This window comes from Brassica oleracea, chromosome C5, assembly GCF_000695525.1.
Source record: "Brassica oleracea var. oleracea cultivar TO1000 chromosome C5, BOL, whole genome shotgun sequence".
Lineage (NCBI taxonomy): Eukaryota > Viridiplantae > Streptophyta > Magnoliopsida > Brassicales > Brassicaceae > Brassica > Brassica oleracea.
The window spans coordinates 31,378,883-31,398,493 of NC_027752.1; the positions used below are offsets into that span (position 1 = coordinate 31,378,883).

General features: G+C 34.4%; 3 protein-coding genes across 3 annotated transcripts; 1 reads left to right on the top strand and 2 right to left on the bottom strand.

The window, feature by feature from the left end:
* The first annotated feature begins 3,908 nt into the window (after positions 1-3,908).
* Positions 3,909-4,639, top strand: LOC106294137. The gene is made up of 3 exons (XM_013729740.1): positions 3,909-4,025; positions 4,108-4,195; positions 4,286-4,639. Exons 1-3 carry the CDS (start codon positions 3,952-3,954, stop codon positions 4,493-4,495), a joined length of 372 nt encoding a protein of 123 aa, XP_013585194.1. The 5' UTR covers positions 3,909-3,951; the 3' UTR covers positions 4,496-4,639.
* Positions 4,640-10,181: 5,542 nt separating this feature from the next.
* On the bottom strand, positions 10,182-14,212 carry LOC106294991 (protein PAT1 homolog 1). Its single transcript, XM_013730732.1, has 5 exons — positions 13,872-14,212; positions 13,321-13,481; positions 13,192-13,248; positions 12,972-13,047; positions 10,182-12,888 (listed from the first exon to the last, which is right to left on the bottom strand). Exons 1-5 carry the CDS (start codon positions 13,921-13,923, stop codon positions 10,877-10,879), a joined length of 2,358 nt encoding a protein of 785 aa, XP_013586186.1. The 5' UTR covers positions 13,924-14,212; the 3' UTR covers positions 10,182-10,876.
* A 1,756-nt stretch (positions 14,213-15,968) lies between these two features.
* Positions 15,969-19,386, bottom strand: LOC106344159 (OTU domain-containing protein DDB_G0284757). The gene is given in 11 exon segments (XM_013783559.1): positions 15,969-16,580; positions 16,713-16,769; positions 16,852-16,936; positions 17,171-17,219; positions 18,165-18,238; positions 18,597-18,671; positions 18,758-18,770; positions 18,772-18,807; positions 18,995-19,068; positions 19,181-19,338; positions 19,341-19,386. Coding segments are annotated over 11 exon segments (711 nt in total). The 3' UTR covers positions 15,969-16,536.
* Positions 19,387-19,611: the final 225 nt, after the last annotated feature.

Genomic DNA, 19,611 nt, shown 5'->3' on the forward strand with positions numbered 1-19,611 from the left:
AGAGTTTAGAGTTGATGTTTCGGGGTTTAGGGTTTAGGGTTTGGAGTTGATGTTTCATGGTTTAGGGTTTAGAGTTGACGATTTAGGGTTTAAAGTTGATGTTTTAAGTTTAGATTAGTTAATCGTTTGTTTTTTTTGTCAAAGTTAATGAAAAGGTTATAAATGTCTTTTATCTTTAATTAAAGATGAGGGTAAAAGTGGTTAGTGTAAACATAAAAAGTGATACTTTGAAAATGCTATTTTTGGCAATTTCTCATCCATTTTAGATATTTACGTTTGATTATTTGTATATATTTTCAAGTATTTAAATGAACTTAAAAGTATCATATATATTCTGGATTGTTTAATATATATTAAATCTAAAAATAATTAATATATATAAGTATATAAATCTATTTTGGATACCTAAAATGCTTCAGTTCAGATCAGATTACGTTTCAGTTCTTCAAATACCAAAATTTTGAATAATGCAGATATTTAATCAATTTCGGTTCGGATTTGATACTACTTATTCGGATTGAGATCAGTTCGATTCTTCAAATTCGAGTTTTTTGTCCAACCTAAATAGTGACAAAAAAAATTGCATCATATTTTTTTTGAAATACATTCACGCTCGTCAAAATCTAGTAGACATTAAACAACTATACTCAAGTCCATAAAGCTTGCAAAGGATAAAATCAACAGCTTCGAAGAACTGTGGTTTGACAATTGGAGCAATTGGCAAGTCGTTGGTCTTCAGCCTAATTTTCCTTCTTCTGATTCCTACTTTCCAGAGTGATATTTTTCCTCTCTGACCTCTCCCATCTTTTTCTGTTTCTTGTGTTTTAATATATCTCCTGCAAGCTTTGTATTTTCTTTCCTTTGTTCACCTCTGTAAACTATTTTCTAAATGTTTAATTATGAAAGCCAGTTTAAAAAAATTCCATAAAGATTATATGTTAATAAATCTAGCTGAGAGTAAGCACACTGATAATATATACAGATAAACTCTTGCTAATTACAGCCCTCTAGTTAATTTTTTAGGGTGAATAAACCTTTCTGAAATTGTATCTCTTAGATTAATCATCCTCTCTTAATACATAATTAGTGTTGTGTACTTCCTCATAAGGTCATGCCATAATGTCGCGGGTCAAATGGTCTGTGTCGTAAAAGTAGATAAACATCAAAACACTGGCCACATCTTTTCACTTACATATTTCGATCAAAGTCACATTAATTTCCCATGCGTCCCCTTCTCAACTTAATAATCATGTTCTTGTCTTCTTATTCTTAATTAAAAAAATAAAAGAAAAAGGAGAGCACGTGACTTGTGAAACGTGAACAGTTTGCAAAACTTGCAAAATGCATGCTTCACGTGTGTTAATTCATCCACTAATGTCAACTTCTCAATACCTACCTTTAACTTTAGTCTTGCTTTTCCCACTTCAATCCTCACTTGCATCCAGTTATGACACATTTTCTCTTAAATTTAGTTTTCATTTATTTTTAGCCATTTCGATTAAACCAGCTCGTGTTTGATGTGTGAACTATGAACTACATATACAGATGAATTATGTTATAGATTTTGAGTGGTACTGGTAAACTAGCTAGTGAGATATGGTAATCTGAGTCCATTAATTAACATAAATTATACAATTTTCCAGTTATCAAAATAAATATGTGAGCGAAAAAAAGAAATGCTTTCTGTAATGCAATAAAGTGATAAAACAAAAGAAAAAGAAAAAGAAAGGAACTGATCTTTTTTTTTTTTTTTTTTAACACCGAGAAAGGAACTGATCACCAGCCTCTTTTAGGAATCGACTTTCTATTTGTGGGAAGTGTATTAAACCAAACTTCTATAAACTCCACATGGTACAAACACTGCATGTGGCCAATATTTCTCCAAACATAAAAGTCAAAGCTCTTAATTTTGCCTTGATATTCTTTTGAAACAATTTATATACTGATAGTTCAAAAGAATTATTTTAATTTGATAAAACACAACACTGATGCAACATTAACGTATATCAGTGTATGTATTATGCATTTGCATATATATATATAGCTAACTCATATAGTTATAATTGTATACACATGAAACATGTATATTGAACAACTAAACCTTATAACAACAAATATAAATTTAATTTGTAGCACACAATATTAATACACAGAATTATGTAAATGGAGTTATTAATACATACAAACCTGACGATCAACAAATAGAATTATTAAAAAAAAACAAGTAGAATTATTAATTCATTCAATACACAAAAATATGTAAGATATATTTCACTAACATAACACTAGAATTATTAATTCATTAAATACACAAAATTATGTAAAATTAATTACAAACACTAAAACATACCACAAACGACCAAATTACAAAGGTATGCATTTTTTTGTTTCATTAATGAAAATGAAAGATGATACAGGTTGTTTAAGTCCCAAAAAAGATGGAAAAGACTTAAGGAACAAACTAGTAGATTTAAGTTTCGAAAACGAATTTTAAAGCTACAATTTTTGATCAAATCACCGCTAAAGCGGATAGGAAATCCGACGACGCCAATCGGCACGAGCCCCACCTTGGTAAAAGGTGTGGCACGTGCCACATACTGATTAATATAATTTTCATGTGAAATGCTAGGACATATAAAAATATGTAGCCCTTTTGGTCTAAATTGATATACCGTGTCCCACCCAAAACTAAGTTTGAAACTATTAAATTGCCTTTTTAGTTTCTACTCTTCGATACATTTTTAATTACTTTTTAATAAAATATTTTTCTTTATTTTTGTTACCTAAGACTATTTTTTATTTTCTGAGTTTTCTACGTACTTTTTTGGTGAAAGTTGTCTAGATAGTTACTATTTTATAAAATATTTTTTTCTTCCTCGTGTTTACTTAGAATTCTATTTTTTCTTTTTTTCTATAATATTTTTCTTTGCCTTTCTAATACTAAATTTCTATAAAAACTATAGTTTATTCTAATTTTAACAATTATTCTACTATTTTTAATTTTTCAATACTTAGATTAACAAAACTAAGAGAAATAAAGGTTTTAACTATTATATGCAGTATATAATTTATAACATTACTTAAAATGAAGATTTAAATTTGTGAAAATTAACTATCAAGAATAAAAAAAATATTGTTTATATGGTTCATTTAAAAATAAGATGTAAAACTCAAGTCCCTAATGTTAATTTTTGTAAAAAAAAAAAATTCAGTTCCGTTAATTATTTAATAATTTAATTTTATTTATTGTGCCACACATTAGAATTTTTTTTTGATCCGCCCCTACTCCCGACGACGCTTCAAAACAACGAACTCTGGTCAGAGTCCCCCGAAGACGCTTTGAGCACAAACCGAATACAAGATCAGAGAGACTCGCTTTGGTCCTTAAGTCTTTGGTCAGATGAAAACCTGTAAATGATAGATAAAACTTGTGAATGTTCTAAAACTTATTTTTAAAATTCAAGTCTTTCTTAGAACAAAATTTACAGCTATAGAAAGTTTGGACTTGAATTTAGGTACATATAGTTTACATGATAGTTCAATAATACATGGTTTGACTATTCTGACGTTAATCGGGAAGCATTCCACTCGAATCAAGCGATATGACAGTCCTAAACGTATTCTTATTTAAACTGATCGAATCAGTCCTAAACATATATATAGATTACAAAGTTATAACCTGTATGTAACTCAAGATACTTCCTCAGACACTTTGATTGATATATGCATTCTTACCGGTTCCGCCTACTTTTTCCTTTAAAATACCTTTTCCTTCGTGTTGAAAACATGAAGCACGTGACCAGATTTGCAGATATTTGTTATTTTTAATTTCCTCAAAAAAAAATAAAAGTTTATAGCACGTTCTTATTCAGACTTTATATGCAAGTATTTCTATAACTTGACTTCCATAAACTGACCAAGCAAGAAGAATCTTTACGCAGAGAGGATCATATGGAGAATTGCAGCTTAGATCTCTGCCTATCTCCAGTGACCTCTTCACTTCAATCTTGTCACCGAGATTCCAAGTGAGTTTTTCTTGTTCAGTTCCAACTTCATTATATTGCCTCCATTTAAACCTCTCTTCTTAACTCGTTTTGCTATGTACAGGGTTAGTCAATCTTTAGCCACGAGAACTAAGGAGATCAATGCATTCTATAATGGGAGAGTACGAGAATACGATCTCGTAGAGATCCAGGTAGCTTCTCTATCTGCTCTTGTACATATGTTGTCGATTTATTCTTTTTTTTTATTAATGATTGATAAATACATTGATGAACATACGAAGATAAGGGCGGTAATAGAGATGGCGAGCAAGGAGCGTGACATAACGGTGTTAGAGTTAGCACCGGTTAGACTAGAATCGCCCTTAGTGTTTCCGGTGAAGAGATCAGTGGAGAGGTTTTTGGAGAAGAGAAAGAAGAGAAGCAAATATGTTACTACACCTTACAGTTACACTTGCAGCTCCACGTCTTCCTCCTCTTCGCATCATTTCTAAAACCCCACTTATTTTTGTCATTTTTCCGTATACTCAACGGTGAACTTCGAGTTTTTTTTTCAATCTTGTTTTTAAATCAAGATGTTTCATTTGTATAAAACTCGGATCATTTGGATCGCTTGTATTAGTTGTGTTCTCCTCATCTATAATAGCATATCATTTAGTAAAATACGAAAAATGCACACTTTAACAAACAAATATAGAGAAACATTTAAAAAGTTATAACCTTTTGTTCGTATTAATTAAAAAAGTGCTCTGCTGATTTGTCACGTAATTAGAATGCTAATTTTATTTACGTGGCAGCTTGAGAATCAAATGAGAACTAGATTTTGACCCGTGCTTAGAAAACGCAGACTTGTTTGTTTTTCATTTATTGATCGAAAACTGATTTACAAACTACCATTATTTTTGTTTTGAACCATAACAATTGAGTTTTTAGGTTTTTATCATTTGTTTTTTTTTTCTTTTCAAAATATGGTATTTTTTCGAAATATGGTAGTTGTTCTAATAAAGTTTGAGTTTTAAGATTTGTTTCATATTCGACCTAGATTCATGGTTGAACCTATAGATCCGATACATCGTATATAATCCGGTTCAGATTTAATTAAAAATCCGATATACCCCGGTAAAAACCAAAAAACTCACTATTAACCTGCGATCTGATACCATTGATCCGAAAAAACATAAAATATCTGATAGTGTTTTTTAGAAAAAATTGATTAAATGACTCATATTTCTTTTAATATTACATAAATTAGTGATTCCTTAGAATTTGATGAAATTTTATTATGTCATCCAAATAAAAAAATGATAATATAAGAAAACTTATTGATATGACAACATTAGTTTATTTTCGTTATTAATAACCTATTATAAGTTTATGTTTTTATTTTAGATTTAAAATTTTATTTTAAGATAGTTTTTAAAATATTATTGAACACTCGTAATTGCCATATCAATATTATGTATAAAATGACATTATACATGAAAAAAATGATATTCAAATATGTATATGATATATGATTTAGGATAAAAGATTTTGGTTTGTATTGAAAATATGTATAATATTCAAATGATCTATTTTAAATATTGATATGTATATTTAAGAAAATAATATTTTCATGTTTGTTAATTTATTTATAGTTCATAATATATTTATACTTATATTAAATTTAAAGTTAGTATATATTTTAAATATATATATATATATGCCCATTATTTATAGATTCATTTAGGTGTATCTGTAGGCCAAAAACCAAAATACTTAAATGTCATTAATGAATTTTATTAATCCCCTATAAAAATAAGGGTATTTTTGAGAAAACTGTAATTTTTCATTAAGGGTAAAATTTGGGAATGATCTTCTTTTAATAGTATTGATTTTTTTAGTCAAAAACTAAATTGCTAGGAAATGTTATATTATATAGTATGTCCATTATAGACCATTCATTTATCAAATTGAAATTATTATATATTATTTTCTTGAATAAAACCAACGAAATTACCTTGTGATTAAGATATATATGACGATTAATGATTTTAAATAATAAAGATTTGCTAACAATTTGTATACTTTCTATCATTTTTGTTTAATTATTTATTATTAAAATAAATTACATAATTACATTAATCATATAATAAAATTTTAGATTTTTTTTTTGTATAAATTGTATTTTAAAAAATTTCAAAACGAGTATAAATTACTAAAACTGTTGAAAGTCTCACATAAACTTTTGTGATCAAGGTTTAAATTTTTTCTATAATAAGATACAATGATTATAAAATCATATGAATAAATAATTTTATTTTAATAGGTGTCGATGTTAATATATATATATATATATCATATCGTTTAAATTAAACTATACATCATATGAAAATACATACTTATATTTTGATATCTTTGTTGAACATATATACAAATGTTAATATTTTAATTTTGAAATCTTCATTATTTTTTTAAAATGATTATAAATTATTGAAACCACTAAACATTCCACATTAAAAAAAATCATTGGTGTAAAATTTTGCTACACAAATATAAAAATAATCATAAAATCATATGAGTAAAAACCTCATTTAATAAATATTCATATTAAAAGTATAATATATATCTATGTTAATATCATTTAAATTTAATCATATATCATATACGATAGATAAGATTGTTTGTTTTGATTTATTTACCGTAAAATGATTGCGGATAAACAAGAGCGGTCGTTTGATTTATATGCGTATACCGATTTATTACATAATAGTAACTGATTTTTTAGTTATTTAATATATAATTATTATTTTATTATTTCATAATATGCAGAAAAACATAAAATAAACAATAAATATAAAATATTTATTCTGCTCATGGTCCGGATCTCAACCTAAGTATTTATCTTTTTAATAATTTTAAATTTTAAATCTTAAACATTTTCTAAATCTCAGGCCAAAACAAAATAACGAAATGAGAATAAACTCAAAAATCAATATTTATATCAAGCAATAACCAAAATGAAAAAAACGACACAAAAACGAGAAAAATATTGAAGATATATAGGATTGGCACGTGAACGTAAACTTGTCATAACTATAATTAACTTTTAAATTGCTAAATCATGATATCAAATCGAGCTGCTATAATTTCATTGTAACTAAATAGTAGACCTGAGAATTTCCGGCCTAAACGTTAGGTTCTTATGCGATAAGTGATTTTTTGACCAAAAATATTTTTAAAAATGGGATCAGCTCATGAGTAAACAAATTATTTAATTAACTATAAAAATTTTAAAGGCCAAAAATATTTATTCGATCAAGGATATAAATTTTATTTATCCATACGATATTTCTTAAATAATTTTCATATAAATTCACTCTGCGCAAGGCGCATGTCTCATCCTAGTCTACATTATAATGATGCACTTTGTTCACTCTTCAGGACGTCACGTCAGCGTTTTGTGGACCTCACTTTTAAAAACTATGTAAAAATATCATGTCCATGGCTCGAACCCGGGTTACTGAGATATAAACACCAACATTTATACCACTAAACTAAAGGATACTTTGGACATTGATGACCGAAACTAATATATATTTATGAAGGTCGGAAGCCCTTGCTTCTCTGGCTTCCTCTGAGGGTCGGGCCTACAAGTGTATTATGGATTTTATTTTTAAGTGGGATTCTTCATGTTATATGAAAAAAGCTCAAGTTTGCAACAATTATAGTTTTCTCATATTATAAACTGTCGTTGTTTAACATGAGTTAGAGTTCTTTTCATCATTGTCTCAGACAAGTCTGAGTTACAAAGTTGCGTCGTGTGTCTGTTCGTAATCTATTTTTTCACCGGTGAACTCTTCATCTCCCCCATCTTAAATTGATTGATCATAAATGTTCCTGATTTCTATCCCCTCTGTAAACCCTATATATATGATTCTCATTGTTGATGAACCCAATCTGCATCTCGACAAAACTCATTGATTCCTCTTAGCTTTAACCATCTTCTAGAAAATGCCTCTCTCTGTCTCTCCAGTTCCTCAAACCGATGTCTCCGGCGTTCGTCACTCAACCTTCGAGTCTCTCCGTCTTGGTCGTAGTAGTCAGAGCATAGCCTCTGGCCTCCTCCGCTTCTGGGATTCCCTGAACTTCAAGAAAGACGTGGAGTTTATGGGAATCACGGTTCTCTTCCTTGATGAAAAAGTAAGTTAATTTTCGATCTATCACACTTATTTAACCTAATTGTTTTTAATTGATTTTCTGATTTTTTGTTGAATAATATTATTTGCAGATTCCGTGATTCATGAGTTTATTACCGTCGGACCTGCTAATCATTACATGTCATCTTTGAAAGCCGGTTCCATTGTGAAAGTCGATTGTTTTGAGGTTGCTAGGTGCTCAAGCATGTACAAGATAACTGATCATCCATTCGTCATTCGTTTCATCTCACCAACTATTATTGATGAAGTCATCACAAGTGCTCTTGAGATCAATCTCTAGTCATGATTAGATTGTTCGACAATCTCCAAGTGATTGCGAACACAAACCTAAAATTTCCAGGTATATTATCATATTGCATATGGGTTTATATTATGTTTCGAAATCATAACTGATATTTCAACTCGTAGATGTGGTTGAGCAAATCCGTTTTTTTCAGGGCTCTGACCTCACCAAAGAAACAACTCGAGTCGTTATCCATCTCCTCATTGATCCGTAAGAAACAATTAACACACAATTCCCTTTATATTACTGTCTATATTGTGCTAACATCAATAATCAAAAATATTTCCTACCCAATATATGTGGTCGTCTATTTATCTCCTTTACTTATCAAACTAATTTTACACAAACCTTTATTTTACAGCTTAAAAGAAACCACAACAACCCAAACAATCAAAACACCAAAAACTAGAATCCAAAAAAACGAATCATTAATGATCACCTCTCTTTTTGTCTAATCTTACAAATAAACTTCAAAACAAATATACCAAACCAATCACCTCAACTAAAACTTAACGACACATACATCGAGTCAGCTAAACAAATACAAACTACACGGCCAACTATTTAACAATTTACAAACTTTCTTTCGCAGATGCTTACGAAGAAGACGAAGACGACAATCAAGATCAGTGAAATTACCTAAACGAAAAAGCAGAGTAAGTAATGAACTATGATAAATACAACTAACAATGATTTTTTTTTACATATTACCCATCAAATAAAAAAGAAACAACACAACCACACCAGAAGATACAAGAGACAATCCCAACAGACATAAAGGCGGCAACAACATCTCCACATGCTCACTCCTCTTGTATTATAAAAATAGTTTACATGCTCAATGCTATTTTCTTCTTATGAAAAATACATATATTCGTTTAAAACCCATTAAGGTCCAAATACTCAGAATTATCACTCATTTTATAGTTATTTCTACAAGTCTTCATGTATTTGTTTTAAAGGTTCGGTAAAAGCAACAAGTTTAAAAATAAATACATATAACAAACATAATAAGAATAATACAAATTATTACTTAATACACACAACTTACACAACTAAACTGGAGAAAAAAATTCGAGAAAAATATCCAATAACCTTAATATAATCTATGTACTCTCAACAATACAAAAAACAAATTAAAAAAACAAACAAACAATAAATCTCAGTGACACAGCAAGCAACACCACAAACTATATCAATCACATTACTAACACAGTTTAATCCTTCATAAGTGGAGAACAATGCATACATAGTTAATTATCACAACTCTAACCCTATAACAATAAAAAACTTGAAAAACAATGATCAACCCAAAAAGCAAAATTCACGACTACAATAACCTTAACAAATATTAAGATGAAACAAAAATTATGTCCACAAACTCCGCTCTTGCGCTTATTAATGAGAGAATGCAAAAATGAAGCTAGGCGGATACACCAACGAGTAGCACAGCACTAACAGAGTATATAACTAGCATAGGAACTTGTAGATTACACGTCGTTCAACGAGTAGCCCAGCACTAACAGAGTATATAACTAGCATAGTGATCTTGTAGATTACACGTCGTTCACCATCTGCGCTTAGTCATTCACCATTACAAAAACTGTCTTATTGCATCAGTATAAGAAACGAGAAAGTCAATTCCAATAATAAGATAGATACTTTCAAGATTCTGTATGTACCAAACAATACTTGGTAAAACCAAAGAAAAATACTAAACCAGCTCTACATAAAGTGTACACTCAACTCTCATCACAAAAAAAAGTAAGAGAGGAGCCCATAAAACGAAATTTTGTAACAACCAAGCGAGAGAGGCAACAATATAAGTAAGAAAGAAAGAGATAGATCCAAGAGTTTTCAAAAGAGGGTTTTGTGGGAAACATGTCAGAATAACAAACTTCTAACTCCTTTTCCCAGAGCAGCTCTGCTTCCACATCCTACAACCTGTTAATCCAAGAGATGGCTAGCGCCTAATCCTGCTCTAGCTCCAATCTCACCGGATAAAGGGGTTCATCATCATTCTACACACAAGCACTAATATCATTCCCCAAACTTCCAAATTACCCTAACAATATGGAGTTTTCAACATAAAGAGAGCAACAACATATAGCTCCCTACTCCATGTTTCACATTCTTTCCCATCATCTTTAATACACAAACCAAGCAGAGTTTGCATTTGTCAACCATATAATAACAATAAAAAGAGTTCAAAGTTAAAAAAAAAAAAAAAAGAGAGATCAGAATCTAAAAGCACTTGTCACCACCTGGAACCCTTGTGAAAAAAGATTCCTACACCTCCGCCAAGTTACTTACAAGTTTGGCTCCCGAGTCCACCACACACATCCCTTCACTGTTTCACACTTCTCTCTCTCTCCCTCTCTCTCCCCTTATGATCAACCCATCACAGATTCAGAGTTGATCTGACCACCCCTTGCATGCGACGCAGACTCACTAACGGCCGACGGTTTACGACCAAAGTTTAACAAATAGTTCCTCTGGTCGTCATTGGTATGACGGAGGCTCGCACGTAAAAGCTCAGCGGGCATTTCTCTCTTTATCGCCAGCTCCAAAACATCCGCTGCACTCCCTTGGTTCTGCCTACGGATCGTCTCATACTTGCTCCTGCAGTATTTAGTAAGCAGGTTGAAGAACTCATTAAACGAGGCTCTCCATAGGCCATCATTAGAGCTCCCATGGACGGCTCGAGGAACCACCACTACTTCAGCAGCTCTCTCGAGAAGTGATATCAAGACAACCGAAGCACCATCCCCAGAAGAGCTTCCAATAGGACGCAGAGGTGGCTGCTCTGAAGAACAAACCACAGCTGCAAGGCAAGCACTCAGCGCTCGGAGGTCCATAGCTTGAACACAGACCGTGACTGCCTTGGCAAGATTAGCAATCGTCTCTGCTGCTAGAGTATCCGAAGGCAAGCCGCCGAAGAGAAACCTCAAGTGGCGGAATATAGCCATACAGACAACTCGAGCAATCTCAGTGCCTGGAACTAGAAGCTGTATGTACTTCGTAAGCATTTTCCGACCCTTTGGAAGAGTTGCTATACGCAGAAACACAACATCATCCTTAGCAGTCAGCCCTGACTTCTGACCGGTTTTGCTGAACGGATCAGCAAGCTGAAGTGCCGTCGCTAGACCTTCAAGGAGGATCTGGCGTTTTCTCTTCACCTGAGCGCCTCCGTCTTGAGGCCTTGTGGACTGGAGAGTCCTGTCAATGTCAACTATGTCGATAAGAACTCCTAGAGCATCTTCAATTGTAACCCTAGCTGCCACAAGTGGTTCCTGCTCCAAATGTTTCCCTGAGCCCTTTTGATCATTAGAACCAGGAGAAGAAGAAGAGTCAACCTCAAGCAAGGCACGTGGCCTGCGAATATAGGGAAGCGTGATCTTCCCAAGAGCATCTACATGAACTTGTTGTTGATGCTGTTCAGAACTATTATTACGGGACTTAGGTTGGTGGTGGTGGTCTTTCAACTGAGAAGGGTAGAAGAGAGTGATTGCTCTACTAGATCCAGAAGACTTCTTGGCAAGGCGAGCTTGGTGGTAATAATCATTGACATAAGGATCGTTGCTGTGTGAATTAGAGTGCTGCATCTTGAGTATACTCTCTATTTCCTCTGAAGTCATGTACTTTGATCTAAACTGCAATCCACTCTCGCTTTTCTGACTAGCTGCGTCTGATGCCTGTTGAGATATGCCTTTGTTCTTTCGACTCCTATGAGAAGACTTATGCTTGTGTTGTTCCCTAACTTCACCACCCCCAAAAGAGACTTTACGTGATGGTGATGGATAAGACCTGTACAGCTGAGACTGTAGCGCTGCAAGCTGAGCATACGATTGTCTCTGCTGGAGAGCCATCATATGTTGCGACATAAGATCAATTCGAGGAGGGAATTGTTGTTGTTGCGCCAGACTATGTAATAAACCAGAATGATCTCCGTGGAGAAGACCAGGATCAGTGACCCAATGAGGTTGCACAACGTTACCAAGGGTAGGACCACACGAGGCATATCTAGCCAAATTACCACCATAGTGAGGCCCGTGTGAGGGTCCTGAAAGATGAAATCTAGAGTTTGACAGCGGGGAAGGTGGGGTGAAATTCATCTGAGAACCGCTGGGAAGAGAAGGAGCGCGGTGGAGGCTTCCAGGTGAAGTCTGCTGAGATCTGCTGCCTGGCGGGGGAAAGGAGGTGAAAGTTGATTCTGGTACAATGATTGGTTCACTATTGTAGTGTTGCAACGGTGGTGGCTGCTGAGGGTAAGAGGATGTCCTGTATAAAGGTTGTGAATGAGCAGATGACTGTGGCTGCGAGGACCATCTGTTAGCCTCTTGATCTTGCTCGTCCAACCAGTTTGTGAGCTCTGTATCGTGAGTCCAATCGGTGGCAGAAGAACCTAAAGATGAAGTACATTCAGGTTAAGAAGAACCCTAAAGGTATACAGTATACAGTAGTAAGCAAGTTAAGAATTAAACTCACTCTCTCTTGAAAAGGAACCAGATCCTCTGTCACCAATAACTCCAAGGTGTTTGGGTCCTGTGACATTTCTATTTAGCTACACAAAGAAAATAAGTAGATTTAGAATCACTAACAAACAAGAGTTCAAAGCTGAAGAACAAGAACAGGTATAACATGGCAGTTAAAGATATTAAGATCACTAAAAAAGCAGTTTTTGCAACAAAAAAGAAGTTAAAAAAACCTTTGCAAAAGTCGTGGCAAGATCATCCATGTCAGATAATGACCCTAAACCTGCACCCTGCAATAATCAACATGTATGTATTAGTAAAACATCATCACGTGGTAGCTTTCAGAAGAGAAAACACATTACCTCTCCTTTATTAAACAAGTGATACTCGTCATCATCAGGAGAAGTATGTCCAAGAACAGGAGCGACCACTTCGTCATCGTCAATGCCTCCTAATGACATTTCGTCAAGGTTTTGCCCAAAAAACTCATACTGAGATGCATCAAAGAGCTTACTATTTGAATCTGCAGATACAAAACACAGCCAGTTTCAGCAGACAATGCCACAAACACATGGACTTAAAGCTCTAAGACTTTCAATCAAAGGGATAACAACAACAAAAGCAAAACTCAAAAAAAAAAAAAAAGAGAGAAGCTTTTTAGTATTCAAAAAGGTTTGATCATTCATGAAATTGGAGAACAAGAAGAACAACTACACAAAAAAAAAAAAAACAGATCCCATACAGACATAATCTACAGGAAAACACAAGACCAGACAGAAGACAATTAGCATAAATTTCATCCCTTTATGTGCTTTTCTCACTCGTAAAACGAACCACAAAGCAACACGGATCTCAGCTAACAACACAAAGAGAAGAAAGAAACATCCTTTCGATGAGATAAAAAGGGAGTGACCTGAGGAAGAGCGAACAAAGTTGTACAAGTCCCTGGAATCAGATCTCTCCATGATCGGAGGATAAAAAGAGCGAAACTTTAGAAATTAGAGGATGCGAGAGAAGGAAGAGAAGTCGTATTCCCTCGCGCTAGGGTTTTCCCAGATGGGGACGCGGAGAGAGAGAGATGAGATTGGTTTAGGGTTTTCAATTTTGAAGGGATAGACACAAGTAAACTTGGAAAGAAGGAAGATCTCTCTCTCCGCGTTCGTTAAACAAGAGAGAGAGAGAGGGAGATGAATGAAGGAAGAAAGCTTTGGCCTTTGTTGATATCTTCTGTTTTCTTCGCCGTGTCTTTCATCGACACATGACCTTTGCCTAAATCCACACTCCTTTTTTTTTTCTTTTCTTTTTTACATTTATTTTTATTTCACTTTTGTTACTTTGATAAATTAAATAGTCTTAAATGCTTGTTAAGAAAAATCATTATAAATGGTGAAAAAAAAAACACAAATCAGACATATGTAATGTACATAAAACTTAATATTATTAGTTTAAATAAAACTAATATATAGAATATATTTGATTATAAACACAAATCAAACTAATCAAATACGAGAGCATAATATCCAGAGTCTCTCTCTTAAACTCTCTATTTCACCAAAAAAAAAGAAGAGAAAACCCTAGCTCCGCTGTTTGGGTGGCCGGTGCGCCTCTCCGTCTCCGCCCCCCTGTTTGCTTTGCTTTCTTCATCTCGCCTCTCTCCAGTCCCTCTCTCTGTGCTTCCTTTCTCGAAGCTCTAGGCCTCTCCCTTCCGCGGTTCATATCTGGTGAGTTTCGGCTCGGAGTCTCGGAAAAGCTTAGAGATCGGCGTCTTGAGAGGTTTCTTTGGTCGGGTATGGCGGTTGTGGTTTTCGATCTGGTGTCAGATCTGGCCTTTGGAAGGGTTCTCTCTTCCTCTATCTCCTCTGCTCCTCCTTCTCGGCTTGGGTGAGATAGCTTTCTCGATCTGCATCGTCGTCGGGATTCATCAGACGGTGGAGGTTCGGTGTTTCTGTGCTTGTTCTTTGGCTTCGGCGGCGCGTATCTTAAGATCAGTCTGTCTAGCTCTCGTTTGGCCTCTTCGGTTGTTGAGGTCCAGATTTAGGAAGGTTTGCTGCGGGTTCTCCGTGGTGGGCGCGTGAGAGGAGGTTAGTTGTCGGTCTTGTCAACCACGACTCTCCTTCTTGGTGGCGTTGCGTGCTGAGACGTCTGGCTACATGAGCATGATCTAGGGCTGTCTCCTGTCCTTCTTTCCAGGTGGTGCTTGTTTTCTCTAACTTCTTGGTGTTTGTCCTTGGTGTGTGGCGTTCCTTTGAGGTCTTTCTCTCCGAATAATCTGAATAATGCTCGGTTTAGCCGAAGTGGATGTGCTTTGCCTCTGCTGTTGCTGTCTGGTTGTGTGTGTGGGTGCTTAGGAGACCCGCCGTGAACTGTTCTTGGTGAAGTCAATTTTCAAGCGGGAATGCCAAAATTATCGGGTTCTAGCTCTCGTATTAACTGTAGCTTCGTCTTTTGCGGCAAGCGGTTCGTGTTCTTCTTGGCCAAGCTTCCGGTTAGTGGTTCGGTCTGTAGTGTCGAGTCTCTGTGAAGTCTAGAATCGAGTTTCTGTTTAGGATTTTTGTTTCTGTTTAATCTGCTTCTTGTAATCCCCAGTATTCTGTCAAAAATATTAAAATCTGGTAATAATATCTTTACATTTTTACCAACAAAAAAAAACTAATCAAATACTATCTTTTTAATTGTTGTTTAACCATATCTCGATGTTTTAAATTTTTGGTTTCCATATATTAATGAATAATCTTCATTTGAGTTTTCAAATAATTATATATATATATAATTATATATATATATATATATATATTTTTTTTAAACAAAAAATAGTAATTTTTTTGGTAGGAATATGAAACACACTTGAATTGTAATTTTTAAACAAAAAATAGTAATTAGAAATACACTTGAATCGTTCATCCATTTAATCAATAATTGTTTTTGGAACGAATTTTATCATGTTTAGCCTAAATTGTTTGCCACTGACAGAGGGTAATAATCAAACTAGACTACAATCATCGACTCATCTAAATAGTTAGCAGACTAGAAAAGTTATCTGGAACCAACTAGACGACGAGGACTAATATGGTGAGCACTCATTACTTTGGTTAATGATGCTTCTAGTTCTATGAGTCAAAGCAAATGATGCTTTCTCTCCAGATCCCACTGATTCTTTTACTCCTTGTGATTTAAGGGCCACTGCGTTACTTGTTTGAAACTCAACCCAAATATAAAAACATTTCAACAAAATATAAAACTATACGACACGTTATCGATTGGTCCATGTGAATGTATTTTATCCCGGCCGTTCAAATTGATCTCATTATGGTCCACTTCTTTAAACTATTAACACTATTTGCTGTTACTTAGTTGTATTTTTCGTTATGATCCAGAATATTCCAAGTAAACTTTTTAAAAAAGAATCTGTCAAAAAAAAAAAATCAGATGATTATATAAATAACATATCTACGTTTACTCGGTTCTTTTACGATGCAAGTGTTGAGATGGAAACAATCATGAAACCAATGTAACAGAGTGAGGTTATTACAAAGTTGACACACAATCTGAGTATACTATACATACATATGAATCCAATCCTAGAAGAGCCAATGCTTCTTCCTGTATTGTCTTGTGGGAACATCTGGAACAGTAAGGAACTACTTATTCAGAAAGATGGAGATTTTAAGATCCAATGAAGCCATGTATATTATTAAAAATGATGGTGAATAATGATTTTAAAACGCAGGGTTGATAGAAGAGACCGAGTCTTTACCTCCACTAGAGTATAGCGAATTGTAATGCACTTCGCTCCAGAAGCTAAGCCAAGCCTCTGCAGAACAGAGCAGAAGGATTCAAGACACAGAGTAAAGTTGGCTTACAGAGCGAACAAGGCAGAAAGAGAGGCTTTGTACCTCTAAGAGGATTCTTGTTATGGGGAAGTATCTCAATGTAGGATTGTTCCCGGAATGATGTGACTAAGCATATCTTCGCTTTAAACTACAGTAATGCTGAATCAGCAGCCAGTCATTCATTCAAGTAAAAAAAACGAACGAAACAATGTGGGTGAATCCAAAACATGATTCCTCAAGATGTAGTTTCTCAAGAGAGGACAGAATTTCTAAGGTGTATTTACAAACTGCTGAAGTTTTATATCAAACTAAAAACATGATATTTCTTTTTAATTTACATTCTTATATCAAACTAAAAACATGATATTTTTTTTTAACTTACACGATCTGCAGCAGTCTGAAGAGTAACATGATCTCCCCATTCACCCGGTCTAATGACATCCAAGAATGAATCAAGATAGTAAAATTTATCCCTTGCTGGTAGAGCCCTAAACTGGATTAACCCACGTCCAGTAGCCCATATCCATTTGTCCATTTATTGTTTGCGGTCAGAAAGTGACCATGTACATTAAGAACCATGTCCACTAAGGACCAGACCCACTAACACCCGTGTTTACATGGACTGCCATGGAGTCCATAATAGACCATATAAGAAAAGTTTAAATTTTGCGGTTTTGGCGGAAAAAATCAATTTTGCGGTTGTGGCGGGGAAAATCGATTTTTCGGTTTTAGCAAAAAAAAACAAACAGATTTTCCGATTTTGGCGAGAAACCCCGATTTTGAGGTTTTAACGGGAAAACTTGATTTTTGCGGTTTTAGCGGGAAAACTCGATTTTGCGGTTTTGGCGGAAAAACTCGATTTTGCGGTTTTGGCGGGAAAACTCGATTTTGCGGTTTTTGCGGGAAAAATCAAATTTTGGTTTTGGCGGAAAAATAATTTTTGGTTTTGGCGGAAAAACTCGATTTTACGAGATTTTGGCAAGAAACCTGGATTTTGCGGTTTTGGCAAAAATTTTGATTTTGTGGTTTTAGCTGGACTACTTGATTTTATGGTTTTGACAAAAAAACTTAATATTAAGATTTTTGCGGAAAAAAACGATTTTACGATTTTGACGGGAAAACTCAGATTTTAGAAACTTTAGCTTTTTGTGACCATTGGACCGCCCATGTCCATATAGTCCAATTCCATTAACGCCCATTACCCATTGGTCATGTGATTCTTGTCCATTTATAATCCACATGGACAAATGGGTGTCCCCAAATTAGATCCATTTATATTTGGACATGGGCAACCAATGGTCAGCCCACCCAGCCCGCCCATTTGATAGCTATACTTGCTGGTACAGATACAAACGTAAGAACAAAAGATGACTTACTTTTTCATCTTCCTGGTGTAGTGTCTGTATTTCATCGGCACATATCCTTCGTATAACTTTCGTTGCTTTTTCAACTGTAAAAATGCACAATGCTAAGTGAGAATAATGGAAGTATTAACGATGAAGTAGAGTATGTGGCCAAAGAAATTTCGGAGAAACCACGTCCAGAGGAGTTCACAACAAATGAGAATAGTGTTTTGGTAACAACTTCAGGACATGAGTCTTTAAGAGTTTAAGTGCTAAAGCCAAAAAAAGTTAGAGAAGAAAAAGACACAGCTTGGAGGGTGAAGAAGTAAGACTTTATGGACTTTATGGACAATGCTGGAGGCATTGACTAAAATATACAAATACAACCAAAGATTCATCCCTGAGGGTACCGACTCTAAATTTGTGAACAAGAAACAGAGTTGCACTATGGTTCTCAGACAGTACCTGCTTTACAATATGCTTCCTAACATGCTTATGGTAATCTGGATTACGGAAAAGCTGGTCTGCTAGAGCTCGGAACTGGCAAACAAGTATAACATATGATAGATCAAAATCATTAATAAAAAAAAAAAAAACTGAAGAGTCCAAACAAGCTTCTGGAGTACCTGGCAATTTCCATTCCATCTGTAGTTCAGCTAAACCATATGTGGCCAACCTGAAGAAAAAGGAGAGACCATCAAATAAAACCGATTTGTTTATACAGCTATATAGATTGAAGAAAACTAATATTCCATCTAAGGCGTTTGACAAATGAATAATCTAACCAGCATCAAATGAAGATTGCAGTGAGGTATATGAAAGAAAACAAGGAATGTCAGATAAAAAAAAAGAAAGATAAGAACCTCACAGAGAGCAGCTCATGGTCTAATGTTGCATCATTTAAATCGGGTATTTGATTGTTAACACGAGGAGTGTGCTGCCAAATACGAAATTCCATACAATAAAAGCAAAAGGACATTCAACCAACACATTCAAGCTTTATATATATGAAGTATGAGTAGGTAAAAAAAAGAAGCAGCTTATCGTACTGGTATAGAATCTAAATGAGAGAGTCTCTTCCCAAGCATGCCCTCTCTTCCTGAGCTCTCATCTTCAGCTAATATACGTGCAATGGTCTGATCATCCTCTGTATCCGCCACGCCGCTACTAAAACTGGAGTTGGAGCTCGCACTTGTACTGTGCCCCCTGCTCCTCCACTTGCACTTGCAAATGGATTCCTATTGCGTTCATCCATGGTGTTTGGATTCCACACTAAAAAAGGAAGTATCAAAAACATATCTTGAGCTCATAAGCTTTCTTATGGATCTAAACCCTAAACCCAACAAAACAAAAACCCTAATCGTGAGAGACTACTAGCATCAAGTACCCAACCAAACCAAAAATCCAAATGTTAAATATTGAAATCCGTAACGGAGGATAATACTTTCCCATTCTCAATCGCATCATGGGCCAAAGGTCA

What these genes read in the sequence shown, in the direction of transcription:
- LOC106294137 (XM_013729740.1), top strand. Translation starts at nt 3,952, where the DNA reads ATGGAGAATTGCAGCTTAGATCTCTGCCTATCTCCAGTGACCTCTTCA. An exon ending in TCTTGTCACCGAGATTCCAA is followed by an intron (nt 4,026 to 4,107) that starts GTGAGTTTTTCT and finishes TGCTATGTACAG; the next exon opens with GGTTAGTCAATCTTTAGCCA. An exon ending in ACGATCTCGTAGAGATCCAG is followed by an intron (nt 4,196 to 4,285) that starts GTAGCTTCTCTA and finishes GAACATACGAAG; the next exon opens with ATAAGGGCGGTAATAGAGAT.
- LOC106294991 (XM_013730732.1), bottom strand. Translation starts at nt 13,923, where the DNA reads ATGGAGAGATCTGATTCCAGGGACTTGTACAACTTTGTTCGCTCTTCC. An exon ending in ACTTGTTTAATAAAGGAGAG is followed by an intron (nt 13,249 to 13,320) that starts GTAATGTGTTTT and finishes TGATTATTGCAG; the next exon opens with GGTGCAGGTTTAGGGTCATT. An exon ending in TGGTTCCTTTTCAAGAGAGA is followed by an intron (nt 12,889 to 12,971) that starts GTGAGTTTAATT and finishes CTTCATCTTTAG; the next exon opens with GTTCTTCTGCCACCGATTGG.